We start from the raw sequence: 21,420 nt of genomic DNA on the forward strand, positions 1-21,420 counted from the left end.
GGGGCTGCCACAGAGAATGTACTCTCTAAGTAGGACTCTGGGGAGGACATAGTCTTGTCTTCATAGGCAACAGGCATATCCTCCTCCTTTTTCGTTCAATGGGCCCATTGTGAGACCTAGCTATTGGTGATATACATCAGTTATATTGTTGTGCTTACCCGAGGCAAAATAGCACTGGATATTTCTGAAGGGAGCTATTCAGGAATAAACAGGCCTTGATGAGGACTTAGTAGTAGAGGAATGTTTGGGGAAACTAAAACCACAGTTTATGCCTGCATATGCACAGTATTAGGAATAGCTGCACTTAAAACTGTTTAGTACAATACTTTTCCTGAAAGCATGTGAAACTGCATTGGAGCCAATATTGTGTTGGATTGGAGCAGTTGCTTATGTGGATGTTTTAGGGCCTAGCTGATTGGCCAGGTCATCCTGTAGAAAACTTATTTACTCCAGGAAAAGCTGAGCCAAAAATCACTGTAGAGGCAAGAGAACTCTTGCCAACATCAATCTTTTATCTCCTCTCCCTCAAAAGTTCCCACTGGCATGTGATACAAAAGCTCCAACTTACAGATAACAAATGTGTGGAATGAGCCTAAAACGTGTGCAGTATGTGATTATTTCCTACAAGAAAAGTTGCCATGCTTCCTTGTTTCAGAAATACTGGAAAGGGCTTCAGTCCTTTTTGAATTCCAATCTTCTGAACATGATTTCTGAGAGCCAAACTAGACATGAAAGTGGCAAATGCATTTTCCTTTAAATCCAAGTCTGTCTCTTTCAATCACACAGAAACAATTTTTGTGGGGGCAGGGGAACATGTTGTTTCAGAGCAAAAGCTTTATGTGCATATTAGGGGATGTGAACTCTACACCATGTCAACTATTTTTTGTAGCCTCTTCCCCCACTCCCCTCGACCAAAGCTTCTCTCTGTACATTCACTTCTAATATTGGAGCTTAGGTGAAGATACAATTTCCTGAAGGTGGGCTGCCCCTCATTTTCTTACATGTTTTTATACGTAACTGAAGAGACGCCACAATGAGACTGCAGCCATTACATCTAGTCCTTCAGAACAGCACAAGTAACTTTGAGGATACAGGAAAGCGAGGGTTTTGTATATAATCCCTGTCCAAAGTGAGCACTTCTGATTACTGCTACCTATAGGTATTCGGGCAGATTTATAGGTGTTTTAGCTAGATAAAAATCTGCAGGGCTTCAGCAAGAGAATTCAAAGTGCAAGAGGAGCAGCAGAACAGGTTTTTCATGTTTGCATGAATTTCCAGAATGAACTTTTAAGCTCTTGTAGGGGAAATGAGTATCTCCCATCCACCAGCTCACTTTTCTCTTTAGGGGTCTGTTGCCAGTCTAGTTCCCTTGCCAGGATCACTGAGAAACATTTCATTTGTATACATAAATGTATTACTATGTGTGCATGTATGTATTACACACTCACACATCAACCTAGTGCTGTCCTTATCAGCTGAGAAGAACTTTGGCTTAGTGCTTCCTTTCCCTAGATCCCATGTTCTGGTTTGACTAACATGTTGGTTTCCAGCCCAAAGGAGCCGACAGAAAGCAAAAGACAGACAGAGAGAAAATGGAGAAGCGAACACCTCATGAGAAGGAAAAGTATCAGCCTTCATATGAGACTACAATACTTACAGAGGTAAGGCATGCATTGTGAGTCGTAGTATCTAGAACCTCTGTTTTTGAACAAAGCCATTTAAAAGGCTGGTGCGGGTGGGTGGGTGGGCTGGCTGGCTGGCTTGCTTACAGGTAATGTGCTTGCAAAAGTTCACTCGGAAATCCAAGTGTTAGAATGTTTGCACCAAGGTATAAGACAGGGCAAAGGTGTGATTGAATGGCATTGTCTGGCCAAAGTAATGGACACTTGCTCAGAGCCATTGTTGTCCAGAAAGTGCCAAACGACACAAGAGTACGCTCTAATACTTTGGAATAGTTTCTATTCCTGGTCCTGTGGCCTCTGGCACATGATTCTGGACATGTTTGTTTAAACAGCAACGAAACCAAAGCTGCAGCTCTGTGGGTTTCTGTGTGGTCGATGTCACAAATAAATAAAAGTGGGTGGCAGCTGTGCATGTAATGTTGACACTGCTGCAACATGCTCCAGGCCATCAATCCCTGATGTGCAGATGTTACATGTATAAATACCAGCAATTCACTTTTAGCCTGACAAGTACCGTATTTTTCGCTCTATAAGACACACTTTTTCCCTCTTAAAAAGTAAGGGGAAATGTGTGTGCGTCTTATGGAGCGAATGCAAGCTGCACGGCTATCCCAGAAGCCTCTGCAGGGAGAAAAGCCCACAGGAGCTGCGCGCTTTTTAAAGGGTGTGTGGCTCTTGGGGGCTTTTCCCCAAGGAGGGAGAAGGGACTGACTGGCCGCCCCTCAGTCCTTTCCCCCACCTCCCGGAAAAGCCCCCAAGAGCCGCACTCCCTTTCACTAGCCACATGGAGCTCTTGGGAGCTTTTCTTCCTGAGGAGGGAGAAGGGCAGCCCGTTAGTGAAAGGGAGCGCTGAGCAGAGCCTGGGATGCATGCATCCCAGCACATGCTCTACTCAGCGCTCCCTTTAAAAATTTATTTTTTTCTTGCATTCCCCTTCTAAAAACTAGGTGCGTCTAATGGTCAGGTACATCTTATGGAGTGAAAAATACGGTATATGAAGCACCACATGAGTAAGGTTTTTGTTACACACCTGACCTCATGGCTCCAAGTCACTAATGGATATGAATCCATGCACCATGAGTAAGGATGAGTTGAAAGTGTGTTGGAAAAATACCACTTTTAAATCATCCCAACTCATACAGTATGTGACTCTAGCTGCAAAGGTTGTTCTTCCAAATATAGCAGCTTCAAATGTATGATCTTCATACAAACAAAACAAATTCAGTTGGGTTCTTCTTGATCTCTCACGAATGGCTAGGATTATAGAGGAGCAGTGAGCTTTAACATTTGACTAATTTTCTGGAAAAACATTGTCTCCTGTAGCATTCAAGAAACAATCATTTTAGTCAGGGCTGTGTGTGTGTTGTGGCTTCAACCTAGAATAAACAACTACACTATGTAAACACTTACAGTTGTGCTCAAAGAAACAAGGTGTGCTTTTTTTTTTCTTATCAAGGACTGCAGCAGTAAAGGAAATGGAGGTTTTACTTTATTTGACACATGGAGAAAGAAAGAAGTATGGATTTCTTGTGTCCTACTCAGTCACTACTGAAAGATTTGCTCTAGTGTATTTTAGCTGGCTGAGACATCTCTTCCACATGTTCTTACATGTTTCCAGGTGATTTTCCACACGCACAGAGGCTAAAATCCTTGACATGCTACAGGAAATACATGGCATGCATGCTTTTTTCCACAGGAAGCAGTTTTGAGGTTCGGGACCACAATGCTTGTGAATATCTTAACATTGGTTTTTCTATTCCAGTGTTCTCCATGGCCTGAGATCACATATGTCAATAATGTGCCATCCCCAGGCTTCAGCAGCTCCCACAGCAGTTTCTCCATTAGCGAAGGGTAAGTCTGGGCATTGAATTTTCTTCTGGCTTTTGCCCATTTACCTTTCCTAATGCATTTTTGGTCACTTACCTGCATCAGTAGCCTGTAGGATTGCAAGTTGACAGAGCAAATTAATGACATGTTTTCATCTTGTGCCTTTTCATGTTAAAATAAGGGGAAAGTGGCTTCTGACAAAACTGTGACAAGAAAGGGAGATTGCTAATTCTCTCTCTCTCTCTTGCTGTACTCCTTTGTAGAAAGGCAAAGAGCTTCAATCCTTCAATGGAGGAGGGCCCATTTTGGGGGGTTCGGGTCAAAGATGTTCAGTTTTTTCAGGGAGGAGGTAAAATGTTGAGCTTTTTTTAGGGGAGCCACAGTTGTTCAGCTTCTTTGGGGGGAGCCAGTGATCTGCCAGTGGATCACAATCTACCTGTTGGACACGCCTGTGCTAGAGGAACAATTCAAATCACAGCTGATTTGGAGACAAGCAGAGTAAAGCAAATATCAACTTCCTTCTTCATTTCTTTTTTTAAAAATAGAAACGGGTCTCCAAATCACCAGCCTGAGCCTCCTGCTCCCATTACAGATGTAAGTCTCATTCATATTTTGTGTTTCATTCCTCTAATGTCAGACAGTGGGGTTGTCTCTGAGTTAGCAGGCTAACACTTCAGGGGACTGAATGTGTGGCTAGCTTTGAGAAAGTAGTTCTTTCAGTCTGTTGTATTAGGTCATCTTATATATTTGCATTGTGTTACTTTTTATTTTATTCTGTTTGTCTTACACTATTGACGTTATATCGTAAGCTGCCTTAGGATCAGGAAACTGATGAGGGCTGGGCCAGAAACTGAATTAATAAGGAATAATGAATGACCTACTGTGGGTGCAAAAGTCTGTAGGTGACATGCTGCAAGTCGTGTAAGTTGTCTGTGCTGCTCTTGCAAGGATGCATCAGGTTTCCCTCCCTCTCTCGTAGAACCTCCTGCAGACATCCACACCTCAGGAAGCTCAGCAGTGGCTGATTCGGAACCGCTTCTCAACTTTCACACGGCTTTTCACCAACTTCTCAGGTAGTGGAAAAAACCTCCCCCCTCTCTGCGACGTCACAAGGAGGCTTCAGCATTTGGAATCCATCAACTTTCTTGTTGATTCCTCAGACAGTTTATTCTGCCCTCAAGCAAGCTTCTTAGAAGCATCTTCTGGGGGTTGTGAGCTCTTTGACCTGTGGATCTTCTATTCTGTCCATTTCCCCCTGCCACCGTGACCATAGGAAACACCTCTTTACAGTTTGCCACTGCTAATTGAAGCCAAAACCAGCTCTAGCCTCTTTGAAGGGACTCAAGTTTGAGTTGTGTGTGTGCGTAGGCTTAATGGCATCCACCACCATGTAAACCTCACTAGATTTCTCTAAATCATGCACCTCCTTTATCCTTTAAAAAATATATATGAAAGTGGGCTATCTAGGGCCTCTTTCCTTCCTCAGTGATGAGAGCCCTGCTTAAAAGCAGCAGCCAACACCCTAGATATGTGTTCACTGAATTTGAAACTCAGACGTCTCTTTCATTAAGTGGTATTATGTAGAAGGATTTATGTGGAAATATGAAGTCTTCTATGTTGAAACATATATTTGCTAGCTCCCAGCTTTCTTTCTTTTTTTCATTCCTAGGGGCAGATTTATTGAAATTAACCAGGGAAGATGTCATCCAGATATGTGGCCCTGCAGATGGCATCAGACTTTTCAATGCTTTGAAGGGACGGTATGTATCATCTAGACTTGCTTTTAAATTGTTTGGGCTTTTAATGTGCTGTACAGCACAATTTCTGCTTTTCCAGTTTAGGATTTCCTATTTTATTTTGGCACTTGAAAACCAGGTGGCATGTAGTGCTTCCTTTGGTCTTCCCTGAATATCCCACCTTTCAGCTTTTATTGAATGACCCTGGGTTCTAGTACTACAAGACAGAGAAAGGCTTCTCTGTATACATACAATGCAGTTTTAGACATTTAAATCATGTTCCCTCCTTACTCACCTTTTTTCTAAACCAAAAAAGCCCCCTACGTTTCTTGTCAGGAGAACAGCTCTGGTCCCCTCACCATATTAGTTGCTTTTATCTATACTTTCCCTTCCCTGGCAGTCCCGTTTGTTCTTCTTAGACGTGGGACAGGCACCATGCTGTATCCCTCCTCCCAACCCACCCCCTTTCATTCTTGCAATTTCTTGCTGCCTATGGCTACCAGACTCATCCTTAATATACAACTCATGCCTCAGTAAGACGGGTGGGAACTTCGGACACTGTGGGGGTATCCTGTAATAAGATCAGATGTGTTAAGGACAGACTGGCACAAAGCAGATACCTGGTTTCTTGGGCACCTAGGAATATGGAGTATATATTGCACATAGTACAAGACTGGAACTCGACTAGAAACATCTTTGCTTCCTTTTAAGGTGGTTTGGATATGGATGGATGAGAGCACTTCCATGGCTCCTTCATTAAATAAGTCTTGCTTCATTATTTCCTTTGTGAAATAGATATGCAATTGTTTGATTCTGATCTTTCCTCCTGCCCCCTTTGAGCTGGAGAGGGCTTAATATGCTCTGCTGTTTCTTGAGTGATTGTTAACTTGGTCCCTCAAGTAAAGAAAGCAAATGTTGGCCAGCTCCCAAATCCACAAGAGTTAGGCTTCTGGCAAAGGTCAGCAAAAGGTGCTGTGCTAATAGCAAATCATACCATGGAGTTAATGGACCAATTCTGATTGTTCAGATAGTAGTGTTTGGGGGTGGGATGTAGAGTTGCCCTGCTAAGGCAAAAGCTCCCCTTTCTGCAAACATTTTGTGTATTTTTAAGGTGTTCTCTGGCTCCCTTTTCTTTCTGTACCATGTAGCCTGTGTGGAACCTTCTTTCCTCTTTTCTGTCCCCTCTTAGTGCACATGCTATTTCCTGTTTACCAGCACCCCACCTCTTTTTATTTCTCCACCTCCACTTTTTCTTTCTACCCAATTGAAGAAAATGCTATCTGCACTGCAACAGGCCTCTCTGCACAACAACTCAGTGCCTATCCATCCTCAGCCACCCTTCTGCAATAGCATACATGGGTTTCACTTCCCCCAAGCAAAGTCCCTTGGGGTATTCCCTGGATTGGGCAGTCTGGATTGGGCAGCTGGTTGCAACAGACTGGAAAAAATGGCGCCATCTCCACTGCGCATCTCTGATTCCAGTGAGGAGCAGTGCACAATATAGATGAAATTGTCTTCTTCCTCCCTGCCCGTTTTTGTGGGGTTTTGTACGTCCTATGCTTTTTGATGGGACACAGGTGGCACTGTGGGTTAAATCACAGCGCCTAGGGCTTGCTGATCAGAAGGTCAGTGGTTTGAATCCGCACGACAGGGTGAGCTCCCATTGCTCGGTCCCAGTTCCTGCCCACCTAGCAGTTCGAAAGCATGTCAGAGTGCAAGTAGATAAATAGGTACCACTCTGGCGGGAAGGTAAACGGCATTTCCATGCGCTGTTCTGGTTCGCCAGAAGCAGCTTTGTCATGCTGGCGACATGACCCGGAAGCTGTATGCCGGCTCCCTCTGCCAATAAAGCGAGATGAGCGCCACAACCCCAGAGTCGGTCACAACTGGACCTAATGATCAGGGGTCCTTTATGCTTTTTGATGGGAGTGAAGCAGGCATGCATTTTCCACCAGCAGGAAGTTGGAACAGACCTAGGAGGTCTGTAACATGGCCTTTCCCCCCTACATGTCCAAATTGGTCAAGCATAGTTGTGAAACATTTTACCAACTTGTGAGCGCTGTTGAAGTGCTTCTTAATCAAATTATTCCTCTCTTTCCTTTACTCTTCGTGGCCCTGTCCTTAAAACATTCCCTGATAACTCTGGAGTGCTCATGTCTTATTTTCTCCCAAGGATGGTACGGCCAAGACTGACCATCTACGTCTGCCAGGAGTCGCAGCAACTGAGGGAGCAGCAGAAGCATGAAGATGGGGATGTAGCCAACAATACTTTCTATGGTGAGAACTTCAGGAAAGAAGCCCAAGTGCCTCTTTTGACTAATGGACCCACAGGCTCTTGCAATGGCAGTACTTCCGTTCCAGGAAATGCTGTGGTAGCTCCAAATAAGTAGGGGTACAATCTTCAGTCCAGCCTTCCCTATTCTGATCCCCTCCTGATGATGATAAACTTGTAGGCCTCGTGGAAATGTCCATGACGTGTTTCTTAGGCGGCAAATTCTGCTGGAAGAAGTGGACTTGCTCAAGCAAGCTTTAGTGGCCAGAAAAGAGTGTGGATTTATTTTTAATCTTACCGAGAATACAGTATAGCTGAATATGTTGTTGATTGCCTCAGAGTCTTAGGAGGATGAGGTAGGTTAATATAAATATATAAAGGGAAAACAGCACTACTCTAAATATAGGTTACTCTATGGCTAATTCCTGCTGAACCTGTTGCCTGACAGAATGTGCTCCTTGCCAACAACTGTTCTTACTTCTTCAGTGTACCATGCCATCTACTTGGAAGAACTGACAGCTGTGGAACTGACAGAGAAAATTGCCCAGCTCTTCAGCATTTCCTCTCAACAGATCAGCCAGATCTACAAGCAAGGTCCCACAGGGATACACGTGCTCATCAGTGATGAGGTAAGAGGGACCCAATAGTCTGCTGAAACACTGGGAACAAATTTGGGAGTTTAAAGTATCATCGCAGGCTCAGCTCTGCTTCTAAAAGCATCTCCACTCCTTTGAAGTGGATGTCTTTTCCCATCACCGTACAGTGTGAGGTCTGTCACCTGTCATTTCAGAGTAGACTGAGCAAGCAAGAAGTTGCACTTTTATACAGCTCTACTTAATTGTCCATTACTTACAGAAAAACACAACATCAAATAGCATGCTTAAACGGGGAAAATAAACCCCCGCTGAGTAATTGTGTGTGTGTGTGTTAAATACTGTTAAACCAAAGTAGGTACTAGTGGGGTAGGAGAGCTGGAAATAATTCCAAGATATTTCACACCTGGCAACCAATGCGCCCCTTTGGTTTGAGATAGTACATGGGTAAAGGTAAAGGGACCCCTGACCATTAGGTCTAGTCGCGGACGACTCTGGGGTTGTGGCGCTCATCTCGCTTTATTGGCTGAGGGAGCAGGCGTACAGCTTCCGGGTCATGTGGCCAGCATGACTAAGCTGCATCTGGCAAACCAGAGCAGCACACAGAAATGCCGTTTACCTTCCCGCCGGAGCGGTACCTATTTATCTACTTGCACTTTGATGTGCTTTTGAACTGCTAGGTTGGCAGGAGCTGGGACCAAGCAACGGGAGCTCACCCCGTTGCGGGGATTTGAATCGCCGATCTTCTGATTGGCAAGCCCTAGGCTCTGTGGTTTAGACCACAGCGCCACCTGTGTCCCTAGTACATGGGTAGATGAGTCTAAAAAGCCCTGGAGACAAATTTTCATGGCCCTCTAGCAGCTATGGTGGCTCATTTAACCAAAGTAATGTATTTAGCATTAACTCTGGAAGTGTATACTCAATTCTGACCAAACCATGCCTCGTAGGAGCCGGAGGAGACAACATTATTGTGTTCTAGGAGGCTTGCTTTTCTCAATGAAGTTCCTATTGCTAAAAGGAAGGAGAAATATTTAGATGGTCATATTGCTTGAATTCGCAGTTCTTTTTGAGTAATGCCTGGAGCCCTAAAAACTTCGGTTTTTCATTTCTATTTTAGATGATACAGAACTTTCAGGATGAATCATGTTTTGTCTTGGATACAATGAAAGGTACCAATTTTTTTAAGTGCACAATATTATCCCAATCCCCTAGTCTTTTCCCTTTTCTCTGGAAAACTTAAGCGCTCCATTCTTTCCTGCCATAGGGTGTCAAAACCAGCATGCCATAATAGTTGTGCATTGTGCATTTTTTATTTATTAAATTTTTAGTCACTTTATCCTGCCCAAAGCGACTTACAACCAAGCAAATGATGAATTGTCGTGGGGTGGCAGACAGGGGGATTGTACTCCTTGTGTCCATCCAGTCTCATGGTGCTTTGCTTTCTTTGCAGCTGAAACCAATGATAGTTATCACATCATCTTAAAATAGAGGGACTTGGACTTGTTGCATCTTCTCTCATGCACACAGCTGTTTGGCACCTGGACACACTGGCAGAAATCCACAAGAGCAACAGAAACTCATCTTGCTTCCACAGCATGTTGCCTTCTGTTAGGTGAACCATCCGTACCATTGCTGGCATGCTGTAGGCACCAGTTTGCAAGCACGGGGCTGCTTCTTCGGAGTTCAGTGCCATGGCTGCACCCACTACCTTTCGAAACAGCCAGACTGGCCAGTGATGGATTTGCAATTATGTACATTGGGGGTGGGGTGGGCAATTGCAACATTTTTGATATGCGACAGCTTGGCCGGTTGTGATGGATGCTCTGGGAATCCCTGGACAAATGAGCATCTATTCTGAGGGTCCTCTTTCAAAGCCGGTCCCAGCTATTCAGACCTCTCAGAGGCATATTTGGCTGGTAGAGCCAAGGAGACTTTCAGGTTTGCTGGACAGTTGGGTAGGGACTTTGTTCCGATTCTGACTTTCGGACCACGTTACAGGTTTGTGGGCGTGCAGCTGTCCATGTGTGAGTGATACGTGGCTGTCTTCTCTGCCAGTGTAAGTTAGGAATAACGCCTATCTTGTGAGATCTATAGGGTCGCCTATGGCATTGCTATACACTGCAACTGAAGAGACTTCAAATGCAAAAGAAGGAATTGCTATCCTGAGCTGTTAAGGAACACAACGAACTGAGACAGAGGCAAAAAGATTGTGTTTTTAAAAAAAATGTGTTGGCTTTTTTTGGGGGGGGGGGGAGATATGTAGAAATGATGGCTGCCTTTGAATGAAATCCCACATGAGGGCCATAATAACATTATCCCAGAAACAGCTCATGCAGCAATAGTCCATAGTGCTTATTTGAAAAGCCTGTGGAAGCTCCATGGTGACAGAAGGGCCTGCATGTCCGTTTCCCAGGCAGCAGCCAGCCTCTTGAGTAAAAGGCTTCAGCCTTCTGACATGGATGCCAAGATGAATTTTTTGAGCTTTGGAGAAAAATATGGGAAACTGTTACAATTGTAGTGATGACACTGTGAAAATCACAGGCGAACAACTTGTCTGAAGGGGGAAAGACCACTTCTCCTTTAGCCTTCCAGTCCCCCTAGAAAGCAGCAATTCTCTGGAAGCTGCAACCTTGTGCGTCACAATGACAGTTGCACAATCAAGTCTTGATAGACACTGCATTGGCTGCAGAACTGGCAGCTGATGTAAGCTGTGCTTAAGCTAAGTTGGAGAGGTGGGAAAAATAACTTTCATTTCATTAAATGAAACCTAGTTACATATTTTTCTCAGTACCAGATTATTTGAGGGTTTTTAAAATCACTTTGACTTGGTATTTTTACCAAAAAGTGCTGAACTTTTATTTAAATCAATTAGGTTTAGTAGGTTGCTTCTTAAGGAGGCAAGAAACTGGGTCCGGTCAAGGTCAAGTGAAATAAAGTCAATGAAGAAGAAGAAAAACCTTGGCAGTTGCGACTCCACAGCTTTTAAGTAGAAATGTTATGTCTCATCATATATATGCCAATAAAGATCAATTCTGTTTTCAGTCAGTCTCTGGCTCAGTTGTCTTCGGAGCTGGGAGTTTACAACTGTGACATAGCGCCCCCTCCAGGATCGTAGCCGGCCAAAGTTGGGGTTTCATTTGTTTTCAGAAATACCAAGCCTTCACAATCAACAGTTTATATGGTTCAGCAGAATGCTTATTCAGACTGGAAACTGTGATGGAACCAAATCTGAAGTGACCCAGAGAAGTTCACATTTTGGTAGCCTCTGTTTTGATGAAAGCCAGATCCACTTGTTCCATCTCAAGGCGATGATCAGCTGGTTGGTTGGAATGCAGGCAGACACACACACACACACACACACACAGCCAGAGTTGGACTAGCAGTTAACTACCAGAGATCTCCCTGCTGCCCTTGAATAATAAAGCTGTGATTTAGCGTCTTCCCAGCAATAATCAAAGATGGTGCAAACCAAATGGCAGAGCATGGCTTTGTGGTACCTGTTGAGAAGGTAGTGGCATCGTTCTGCCACCATGATTTCTCAGTCCACTTGTCCTTTGCCTTTTGTTTTCCCCTTGCTCACTAGCGCCTGTGATGATATCCTGGTTTCTTAAACCACAGTTTCTGGTCATGTTTTGAACTGGGAAACTGGTTTAAAGGGCTCCCTTCAAACCTGAATATGAAACTTGGTCAAAGAACAATCATAACTTCTGAATTGGCCGTTGTCATGCTCTCTCTTTACAGCAGGATGCAATTTGCAGTGCATAAGTGGCAGCATATTTTTTTTACTTCCCTGCTCCCCAAATCTGTGTTTGAACACTTGGAGGATGATCATGCCCCCCCCCCACAAAGCATCAGTGAAGGTCGCTCAAAAATTTGCCATCCTTCCTAGTGTTGTAACAGTCTGTCATGCTTGTGTGTGTGTATTTCTAAAACAGAATGATACCTACAAACTCTAAAATATGACGGTGGGTTGTGTTCCTTTTTATATTCTGGGACCTTTAATGTGGGAGTCATTAGCCATCATAGACCAAGCAGCATCAGTGATGGTGTAGAAGATAAGAATTGAATATAATATTTGGGGTCTTTTTTGCTGCAGAATAATCTCTGCCCCTAGAAACTGAGAATAATATTAGCTGTACATAGAGAAGCCTTTGGTGTTGGAGGACACTCTTGAGAGGCCCATGGACTGCAAGAAGATCAAACCTATCCATTCTTCAGGAAATCAGCCCTGAGTGCTCACTGGAAGGACAGATCCTGAAGCTGAGACTCCAATACTTTGGCCACCTCATGAGAAGAAAAGACTCCCTGGAAAAGACCCTGATGTTGGGAAAGATGGAGGGTACAAGGAGAAGGGGACAACAGAAGACGAGATGGTGGGACAGTGTTCTTGAAGCTACCAGCATGAGTCTGACCAAACTGCGGGAGGCAGTGGAAGACAGGCGTGCCTGGCGTGCTCTGGTCCATGGGGTCACGAAGCGTCGGACATGACTAAACGGCTAAACAACAACAGCCGTGTTGGTCTGCCATAGTCAAAACAAAAATAATAATAATAAATTCCTTCCAGTAGCACCTTAGAGACCAACTAGTGTGCATGCATACAATAGCTCATACCAATAACAAACTTAATTGGTCTCTAAGGTGCTACTGGAAGGAATTTATTATTATTTTGTTTCGACTACCTCGAAGGGTTGTTGTGAGGGTACGAAGAGTCGGACACGACTAAACGACTAAACAACAACAAGAGAAGATTTAACGTTTAACAGACCACTGTATTTTAATATTTTGTTGGAAGCCGCCCAGAGTGGCTGGGGTATAAATAATAAATTATGATTATATAGAGAGGTGTCAAATCTTGGGCCAGTGGTGCTTTTGTACATATTTTTTTTGCACATACAGTGCTTTAGGACTGAGAATTTACATTCTAATTAGTTTCTCTGATCATGTGTGACAGGTATAATGAGACAAATGTACAAGTGTCATGCTTGCTTAAGCTTTGTATCATTTTTGCTTTTGCTTTCAGGTGTGTAAATGCATCAGTAAATTCATCCACTATGTGCGTCCACAGTCAGGTGTGCGGACATTGTATCCATGTTCAAATTGAGCTGTCGAGTAGACCAGGACAATAATTAATACGAAGTGTTGAACACCAATTATGTGGGGTTCAGAAAGAAGTCCAAAGCAGGAGAGCTTCTGCATTTTATTTTATTTTTTTAAAATAATTTTTATAAGGTTTTTGTTTAACAATAAAAAACACATAATAACGTAACATTTTCCAATATCCACATTTCATACACTTCCTTGGACTTTCTCGCACCTCTTGTTCCTGCTTTCTAAACTCATAAATTTTGACAGCAAATTATTAACTTATTTTAGTTTATATAATAAAATTTTCCACTATTAAAGTCTCAAATTTTGAAATTTAACCACTCTCTTATTAAAACTTAATTATAAAATATTGTTTATCCGAAAATAGTCTTTTCTTTCAATTACATTCAAATTTATATTCCTTATTACTAATTTATTGGAGCCATGTTATTATAAATCTTACATCTTTCTTAGCATTCATACAATTTACAATGTTTTTGTAAATAATCCAGTCCTCCTCCACCAGTTCTTCTCCCAGGTCTCAGATTCTGCCAGTCATCTCAGCCAGTTCCATATAGTCCATCAGTTGCATCTGCCACTCTTCCAGTGTGGGCAAATCTTGAGTTTTCCAGCATTTAGCAATGAGTATCCTTGCTGCTGTTGTAGCATACATAAAAAAGATTCGATCCTTCTTTTGCACACTCTGGCCGACAATGTCCAGGAGAAAGGCCTCTGGTTTCTTAGGGAAGGTATACTTGAATACCTTTTTCATCTCATTATATATCATTTCCCAGAAAGCCTTCACTCTAGGGCAAGTCCACCAGAGGTGAAAGAATGTTCCTTCAGCTTCTTTACACTTCCAACATTTATTGTCAGACACATGGTATATCTTTGCAAGCTTGACTGGAGTCATGTACCACCTGTATATCATTTTCATAATATTTTCTTTCAAGGCATTACATGCCGTAAATCTCAAACCTGTGGTCCATAACTTTTCCCAGTCAGCAAACATGATGTTGTACCCAATGTCCTGTGCCCATTTTATCATAGCTGATTTGACCGTTTCATCCTGTGTATTCCATTTTAGCAGCAAGTTATACATTCTTGAAAGTTAGCTTCTGCATTTTATATTAGTTTGCTTCTATTCTGCCTTGGCAAGTTTGGTAAAGGAAAGAGTCAATTTTTGCTTGCTTAGGAGTAATTTGGCTAGTTATAATCAACAACAGCATTGCTGATGCAGCAAAAGATTGCCTGGAGCTTGCATTAATTGGTGTATGGAACATAAATTATCATGGCAAGCACAAAACCATTGCTAAATTTTAAAAAATACCTCCAGCATGCTTCATCATTGTGCTTTTATGCTCTTCAAAAATATACCGTATTTTTCGCTCTATAAGATGCACCAGACCACAAGACGCACCTAGTTTTTGGACGAGGAAAACAAGAAAAAAAATATTCTGAATCTCAGAAGCCAGAACAGCAAGAGTGCCAGAACAGCTGCGCAGTGAAAGCAGCAATCCCTCTTGCTGTTCTGGCTTCTGGGATAGCTGCACAGCCTGCATTCGCTCCATAAGATGCACACACATTTCCCCTTACCTTTTAGGAGGGAAAAAGTGAGTCTTCTAGAGCAATAAATATGGTATCCGCTTTCTTCCATGTGTCTGCCTAATGTGTTTTGAACACATTATTTTGTGTGTATGAGATACCAACCTAGCTAAGATATTTGATCTCTTTATTTAAACAGCAAATTTACACCACTCTATGGCGCAACTGCATCAGTGCAACCGGATGTCTTCATCTGCCCCAATTGCAATTAAACATGTCTCTCCAGTATCAGTCTCTATAACCACAGCAGGCACTGTAACTCTCCAATGGTTTGACTTTACCCCCCCCCCCCAATGGAGCACTCTTCCATTGGCTCTTGAGACACACTAGTGCCAACAACAAGAAGTGTGGCAAAAATCAGTTTCTGGGTCAGATACCATTGCACTGAATACAGAGCTACTCCTGTCTCACTCTTGAACCCTTGTGAGTTAGAGTAAGCATTGCAGTTGTTTGGAGTTTGTGCCACTGGCTCTGGTAGCCCAAAACATTTCTTTCCCTGCTGCTCCAAGCTACTAGTTAGTAGCAACAGCAACAAAGTGCTATTGTTCATGTGTGTGATGAAAGCATAATGGCCTTTAGCATGGATGTCCTGTGTGGCCTGGCTTGCATGTAAAGATTGCATTTTAACCCATAGTGGTATTTTCGTCACTGTCTCTATGCAGTATTGCATAGGTTACAAGTAGATAGGAATAGGAATGCACTCCTAAGTTCCATGAGACTTACCGTATTTTTCGTCCCATAGGACGCTCCATCCCATAGGACGCACCTACTTTTTTGGGGGGAAAATAAAGGAATTTTTTTCCCTTTATTTCCCCCCCAAAACCAGGTCGGGGAACAGTGGGATGGCGGCGCTGCGCCTCCTCGCTGTCCCCCGAGCTTGTGGGGCTGGCCGATGTCTGCCCGGCGCGAGGGGCGCTCTGCTTCAGGGCGGCCTACGCGCCGGGCGGCAGGCTGCGGACACCTGCACGAAGCACGGGGAGTCCTCTGGAGGGTGCCCCGTGCTCCGCGCTGCAGGCTGCCGCCCACAAGCCTTGCGCACCTGGGGGGAGTTCCCCCCGGTGCGTAAGGCTTGCCGACACCTGCGCGAAGCACGGGGCGTCCTCCAAAGGGCGCCCCGTGCTCCGCGCTGCACGCTGCCGCCCGCAAGCCTTGCACGTGGGGGGGGGAGTTCCCCCCGGTGCACAAGGCTTGCGGACACCTGCGCGAAGCACGGGACGTCTCCGGAGGGCGCCCCCTGCTCCGCGCTGCAGGCTGCTGCCTGCAAGCCTTGCGCGCCCAGGGGAACTTACGGATAGCTTCCTGGAGCCTGGAGAGCAAGAGGTGTCGGTGTGCACCGATGCCTCTCGCTCTCCAGGCTTCAGCGAAAGCCTGCATTCGCCCCATAGGATGCACACACATTTCCCCTTCATTTTTGGAGGGGGAAAAGTGTGTCCTATAGGGCGAAAAATACGGTACCTGGGAGTAAAGTGTATTACAATTACTGTATTTCAATTGCAATTGGAGTAGATGGTTTGTGCACTTGAGGCCAACCACATTTTGTTGTCGTTTAGTTGTGTCCAACTCTTCGTGACCCCAGGACCAGAGCACAGCAGGCACTCCTGTCTTCCACTGCCACCTGCAGTTACAAGCCTCAAATAATGGGATGGAGGGAGGGGGATTCTGTTCAAATAGGTCCAGCTTTGAGACACGTAAAATGAAATCAAGCAGCATGGCCTCCAATGAAATATTAAGTCTGCATCTGAATTTAGAGGTGTGTGTGTGTTCAAATAGTGAAACTACTTTGGGCTGGTTAGGTGCAGGGGCGGTGTCGCCCCAGGTCTGAGCTATAATTTTGTTTTTCTCCTTTTTCTAATTTGTTGTGGCACAGCAATTACACTTGCATTAACTGAAAACCAAAATGAAGTGGCCTGGACTTGTTTAGCCTCAGGGTTAAGGCTGCAATCTTCATACCTGAAAGCAGTGGCTCTATGTATCGTGTATGCAGCATACTGTATAGGATTATGCTGCACAACGTCTTCTTACAGTGAGAAACTTCAGTGCCCTTCAAATTATTTCTTGACCCCTATAGTAAAGAGAAGTACTGTACAGTGGTACCTCAGGTTACATATGCTTTAGGTTACAGACTCCGCTAACCCCGAAATAGTACCTCGGGTTAAGAACTTTGCTCCAGGATGAGAACAGAAATTGTGCTCTGGCGGCTAAAGTGGTGCTTCAGGTTAAGAACAGTTTCAGGTAAAGAACGGACCTCCGGAACGAATTAAGTACGTAACCAGAGGTACCACTGTACTTAATTATGGCAACAGTTTTCCCCTGTTTCAAAGTCATCCCATCTAGTAATAGGGCTGTAAAGGTAAAGGTAAAGGGACCCCTGACAGTTAAGTCCAGTCGCGAACGACTCTGGGGTTGCGGCGCTTATCTCGCTTTACTGGCCGAGAGAGCCAACGTTTGTCTGCAGACAGTTTTTCCAGGTCATGTGGCCAGCATGATTAAGCCACTTCTGGCGAAACCAGAGCAGTGCACAGAAACTGCATTTACCTTCCTATTTATCTGCTTGCACTTTGACGTGCTTTTGAACTACTAGGTTGGCAGGAGCTGGGACCGAGCAACGGGAGCTCACCCCGACGTGGGGATTCGAACCGTGACCTTCTGATCGGCAAGACCTAGGCGCTGTGGTTTAGACCACAGCACCACCCGCATCCCAATAGGGCTATAGTCAGTGCTATTTTTCTAGGAAAAGAGTTGCCAAAACTCACCATGAACACCTCCCTTGCTCTCTTCTAATGGCACTGGCAACTACCTGGAGAGGTGCCAGAACTGAGCTCCAGTGAGTTCCAGATGAAAAAAAAAGCCCTGGCTCTTTCACCATTGAGAATGTCAATGCAAAGTTGACACATGTGTCTCAATATAGAATCGTAGAGTTGGAAGGAAAATGCTCCCGTTTATAAAATATGGAAATCTAACAGAATGGGATGGTATCCTGATGTTCTAGAATTCCCGTTCCCCTAGAACAGACATGTCCAAAGTCCTCTTCGGGGGCCGAATCTGGCCCTCTGGTCGGTTTAATCTGGCCCCTGTGGCAGTTTATTTCCTGGGGTAAAATCCTAAGAAAACGTTAACAACTTTAATAATAAAAGAAGCTCAACAACTCCAACCCTAAGAAAAGCTCAGCAACTTTAATCCTAAAAAGGTCAATAACTTTGGTCAGCTCCCACTGCCCTTCACTTCATCAAATCTGGCCTTTGAAAAAAGTTAGGACACCACTGCCTTAGAACATCAAGCAAGGTGCTTGTATGCAGGTTTTTTCAAAAGGCATCTGAATCATAGTTGGAAGGGGCAGTGAGGGTCATTTAGTGCAACCCCCTGCAATGCAGGATCTCAGTTAGATCACACATAGCAGGTGACCATCCAACCTCTGCTTTCAAAACCTGTAAGTAAGGAGAGTCCACTGCCTTTGTTGGGAATCTTTTGGACATGGGTAGGCAAACTAAGCCTTGGGGGCCGGATCTGGCCCAATCAGCTTCTAAACATAGCTGTCAACGTTTCCCTTTATTAAAGGGAAATTCCCTTATTCCGAATAGGATTCCTCGCAAGAAAAGGGAAAAGTTGACAGCTATGCTTCTCAATCCGGCCGGCAGACGGTCTGAGAATCAGCGTGTTTTTACATGAGTAGAATGTGTCCTTTCATTTAAAATGCACCTCTGGGTTATTTGGGGGGCCTGCCTGGTGTTTTTACATGAGTAGAATGTGTGTTTGTATCATAGCTGTCAACCTTCCCTTTTTGGGCGGGAAATTCCCTTATTCCGGCGCCGTTTCCTGCTGCTATCCCGGATTGTTAGCGATCCTGTAGACTGTCACCAGGACAGGTGAGGCTGCTGATCCCTTATTTTCAAATCTGAAAGTTGACAGCTATGGCTTGCACAGTGGTACCTCAGGTTACATGCGCTTCAGGTTACAGACTCTGCTAACCCAGAAATATTACCTCGGGTTAAGAACTTTGCTTCAGGATGAGAACAGAAATCGTGCTCCGGCAACGCGGCGGCTGCAAGAGGCCCCATTAGCCAAAGTGGTGCTTCAGGTTAAGAACAGTTTCAGGTTAAGTACGGACCTGCGGAATGAATTAAGTACTTAACCCGAGGTACCACTGTACTGTATTTAAAATGCATCTCTGGGTTATTTATGGGGCATAGGAATTCGTTCATTTCTTTTGTTTCCAAAATATAGTCCGGCCCTCCATAAGGTCTGAGAGACAGTGGACCGGCCCCCTGCTGGAAAAGTCTGCTGACCCCTGATTTTGGTCATCTCTTCCTGACAGACCGTTCTCCCTCTTAAGTAAGGTTTAGGAGGCTGCGAGAACCATGACGAGCTAAGCTTGTCATCTACCCTCAGCGGCCGCTAGGTGGAGCGCCTGGAACAGCAAGCCCGCTTTCCCTGCGCTGCCATGCGCATCCCGCTTCAGCCACCCCTTCGGGACTCCATTTCCCGGTGTGCAAAGCGCCGCCGTTCTACCTTGGAGAGTGTTTCTTTCTCCCCGCTCCCCCGCCTCCTGAGGAAAAGACTGCGCGCGCACGTGCCAGGTTGCCTCTCCGGAAGCGCCTACATTTCCCATGCTGCCCCGCGGCCCGCCCCACGCGTTTGTGAGGGAGACAGGGGAAAAAAAAAAACCCGCGCCGAGGAGGCGCGTCACGTGTCTCGTGCTATATAAAGGGAGGCGCTGCGCCGGCAGCCCTATTGTTATCGCCGAGCCGGAGCCGAGGAGGCCGGTGGTCCTCGCCGCCCGGGGCTGTTGCCTGCCAGAGCCGCCCCCACCGCCGCCGCCCCCACCGGCATCCCTCTCCCTCCCCTCCCGAAGCACGGCGCCGCTGCTTGACTCCCGTCCCCCCCGGACCCTGGGGGAGCTTCGCCCTGCAGCCCCGGCCTGTGCGGAGGGAGGGGAGGAGGGACCGGCGGGAGGGAGGAGCAGCCCCCACCCGGTGAGTGAGGGAGGGGCCGCCGGGCCCGGGGGGGCGCGGGGGGGGGCAGAGAAAGGAGGCTGAAGGGACCAGAGGGGTGTCAGAAGGCTCTTCATCCTCCCTTCATATATATATATATATAGATATAGATATAGATATAGATATAGATAAAGAGCATCCCAGACCATAATGATCTCTATACTGTATGTAGATACCTGCATATCTATATATATCTATCTATATATCTATATCTATATATATAGATCTGGTTTGAAGGCAGTAGATTTCACTCATTTCTTGAGGGGAGCTCCCTCAGCCTCAATTCTCCCTACTTAGATTATTTCTGCAGTTCCTTAATTATAATTATAGCATCCCAGGACCATAATTATTCTGTATATCTGGTTTGAAGGCAATGGATTTTGCTCACTTCTTCAGAGGAGCCTTATTCTCCCCACTTAGATTATTTTGTAGTTGCTTGAGATTTCAGAAAGGGGGGGTGAGAACCCCTTTATCACCCCCCCTTCCTTATCATCTCCTTCCCCATCCCTTTTCAGTCCCTCCCTGAGGCTAAAGGCTACTTCATGAAGAAGTGATTATTGTCTTTTATTTTTTTTTTTATTACATTGCAGGGCTGGGGGGTGGACTTCCACTTTTGGGGGGGATGCAGGGCTTACCTACCCAGCTGGGTTGAACTAGGCCCTGCTCCTGAACCTTGCATGCTCCCCCCCCCAATGATGCAGCAGGTTGCTCCTTTTCCCTCTGTCTCGCCCCTCCCTCCCCGCCATGCCATAAAAGATGCCTTTTAACACATGTGAGACAAAGAGAGAGAGAGCTGTTGTGTCTGTTATCCTGAGCTGCATTAATACTATCTTTGAAATTGCTAAAGAATTCAACTTATTTCAAGTTTACCTCAATAGCCCCCCCTCCTCCTCCCACACAGGTGTCTTGCCTCTAGTTGCTGCTTTGGTAGATGTTCATCTATCTCAAGAAGAACTCAGCAACTATCTCTTGGTACAGCGGCTATGCTAATGCACACCCAAGCTGGGCTGATTGAAAAGGGCAGGTGCTTCTGAAAAGAAGTATTTTGTTCTTCCTTATGGCATTGAGACCTTTTGTGGTGTAGAGTAAGGATTTAATCTAAGGTACTGTACCGTTGGTTTGAGGTGGGGCTTGCGGATATGTGACTACAGAATCTTTGGGGCCTTCATGTGATGCTTCTTAGAGAGATTAGCTTCATGGCTATTCAGTCAAAGATGGATATATATGCTGTTCTTGGTTTTGTGGCCTAGAACGGGGAAGTGTTATATGGGCTTACTGGATGAGATAATAATATGACATTCATGGAGGACTCTTTCTGCTTCATTGATGGAGTTCAGAGTGATGTTTCGGACATGTCAGGCAGCGATATTTTATTCTTGAGATTACATTAGAAATGGTTTGTCAGAGTCAAGGTGGGCTCATATGCTTTTAGAGCTCTAATATCAAGAACAGTATAATGGAAGTTTGGCCTTGAAGATCAAGTGTTTTAACGTCAGTTGAATCCCAGGCAATTCCTGAATACAATGTGTATTATTTTTCTTTCCAGCATTTGAAGGCTCTTGTAAGCCTTTTCTTTAGAAGGTTCTGGAAAGTCTCTCTCTTTCCCCGCCTTAGATCGTCCACCTCCCCATG

At 44.9% G+C, this 21,420-nt stretch overlaps 2 protein-coding genes across 2 annotated transcripts in view; both read left to right on the forward strand.

Annotated features, from left to right (window-relative positions):
* TFCP2 (transcription factor CP2) overlaps positions 1–11,151 on the forward strand; it is a 34,531-nt gene extending 23,380 nt beyond the window's left edge. The window contains exons 7-15 of the mRNA XM_083729457.1: positions 1,551–1,661; positions 3,445–3,533; positions 4,055–4,103; positions 4,489–4,582; positions 5,179–5,269; positions 7,419–7,522; positions 8,004–8,146; positions 9,228–9,279; positions 9,561–11,151. Of these exons, the coding sequence (XP_083585583.1) occupies positions 1,551–1,661; positions 3,445–3,533; positions 4,055–4,103; positions 4,489–4,582; positions 5,179–5,269; positions 7,419–7,522; positions 8,004–8,146; positions 9,228–9,279; positions 9,561–9,598 (771 nt within the window). The 3' untranslated portion in view covers positions 9,599–11,151. The remainder of the gene's footprint in view (positions 1–1,550; positions 1,662–3,444; positions 3,534–4,054; positions 4,104–4,488; positions 4,583–5,178; positions 5,270–7,418; positions 7,523–8,003; positions 8,147–9,227; positions 9,280–9,560) is intronic.
* Positions 11,152–19,525: 8,374 nt separating this feature from the next.
* The window catches only part of CSRNP2 (cysteine and serine rich nuclear protein 2), a 39,167-nt gene continuing 37,272 nt past the window's right edge, over positions 19,526–21,420 (forward strand). The window contains exon 1 of the mRNA XM_083729447.1: positions 19,526–19,770. The gene's annotated coding sequence lies outside the window, so the exon portion shown is untranslated. The remainder of the gene's footprint in view (positions 19,771–21,420) is intronic.

Source organism: Podarcis gaigeae, assembly GCF_964106915.1.
Source record: "Podarcis gaigeae genome assembly, chromosome: 2".
In the NCBI taxonomy this organism is placed as follows: domain Eukaryota; kingdom Metazoa; phylum Chordata; class Lepidosauria; order Squamata; family Lacertidae; genus Podarcis; species Podarcis gaigeae.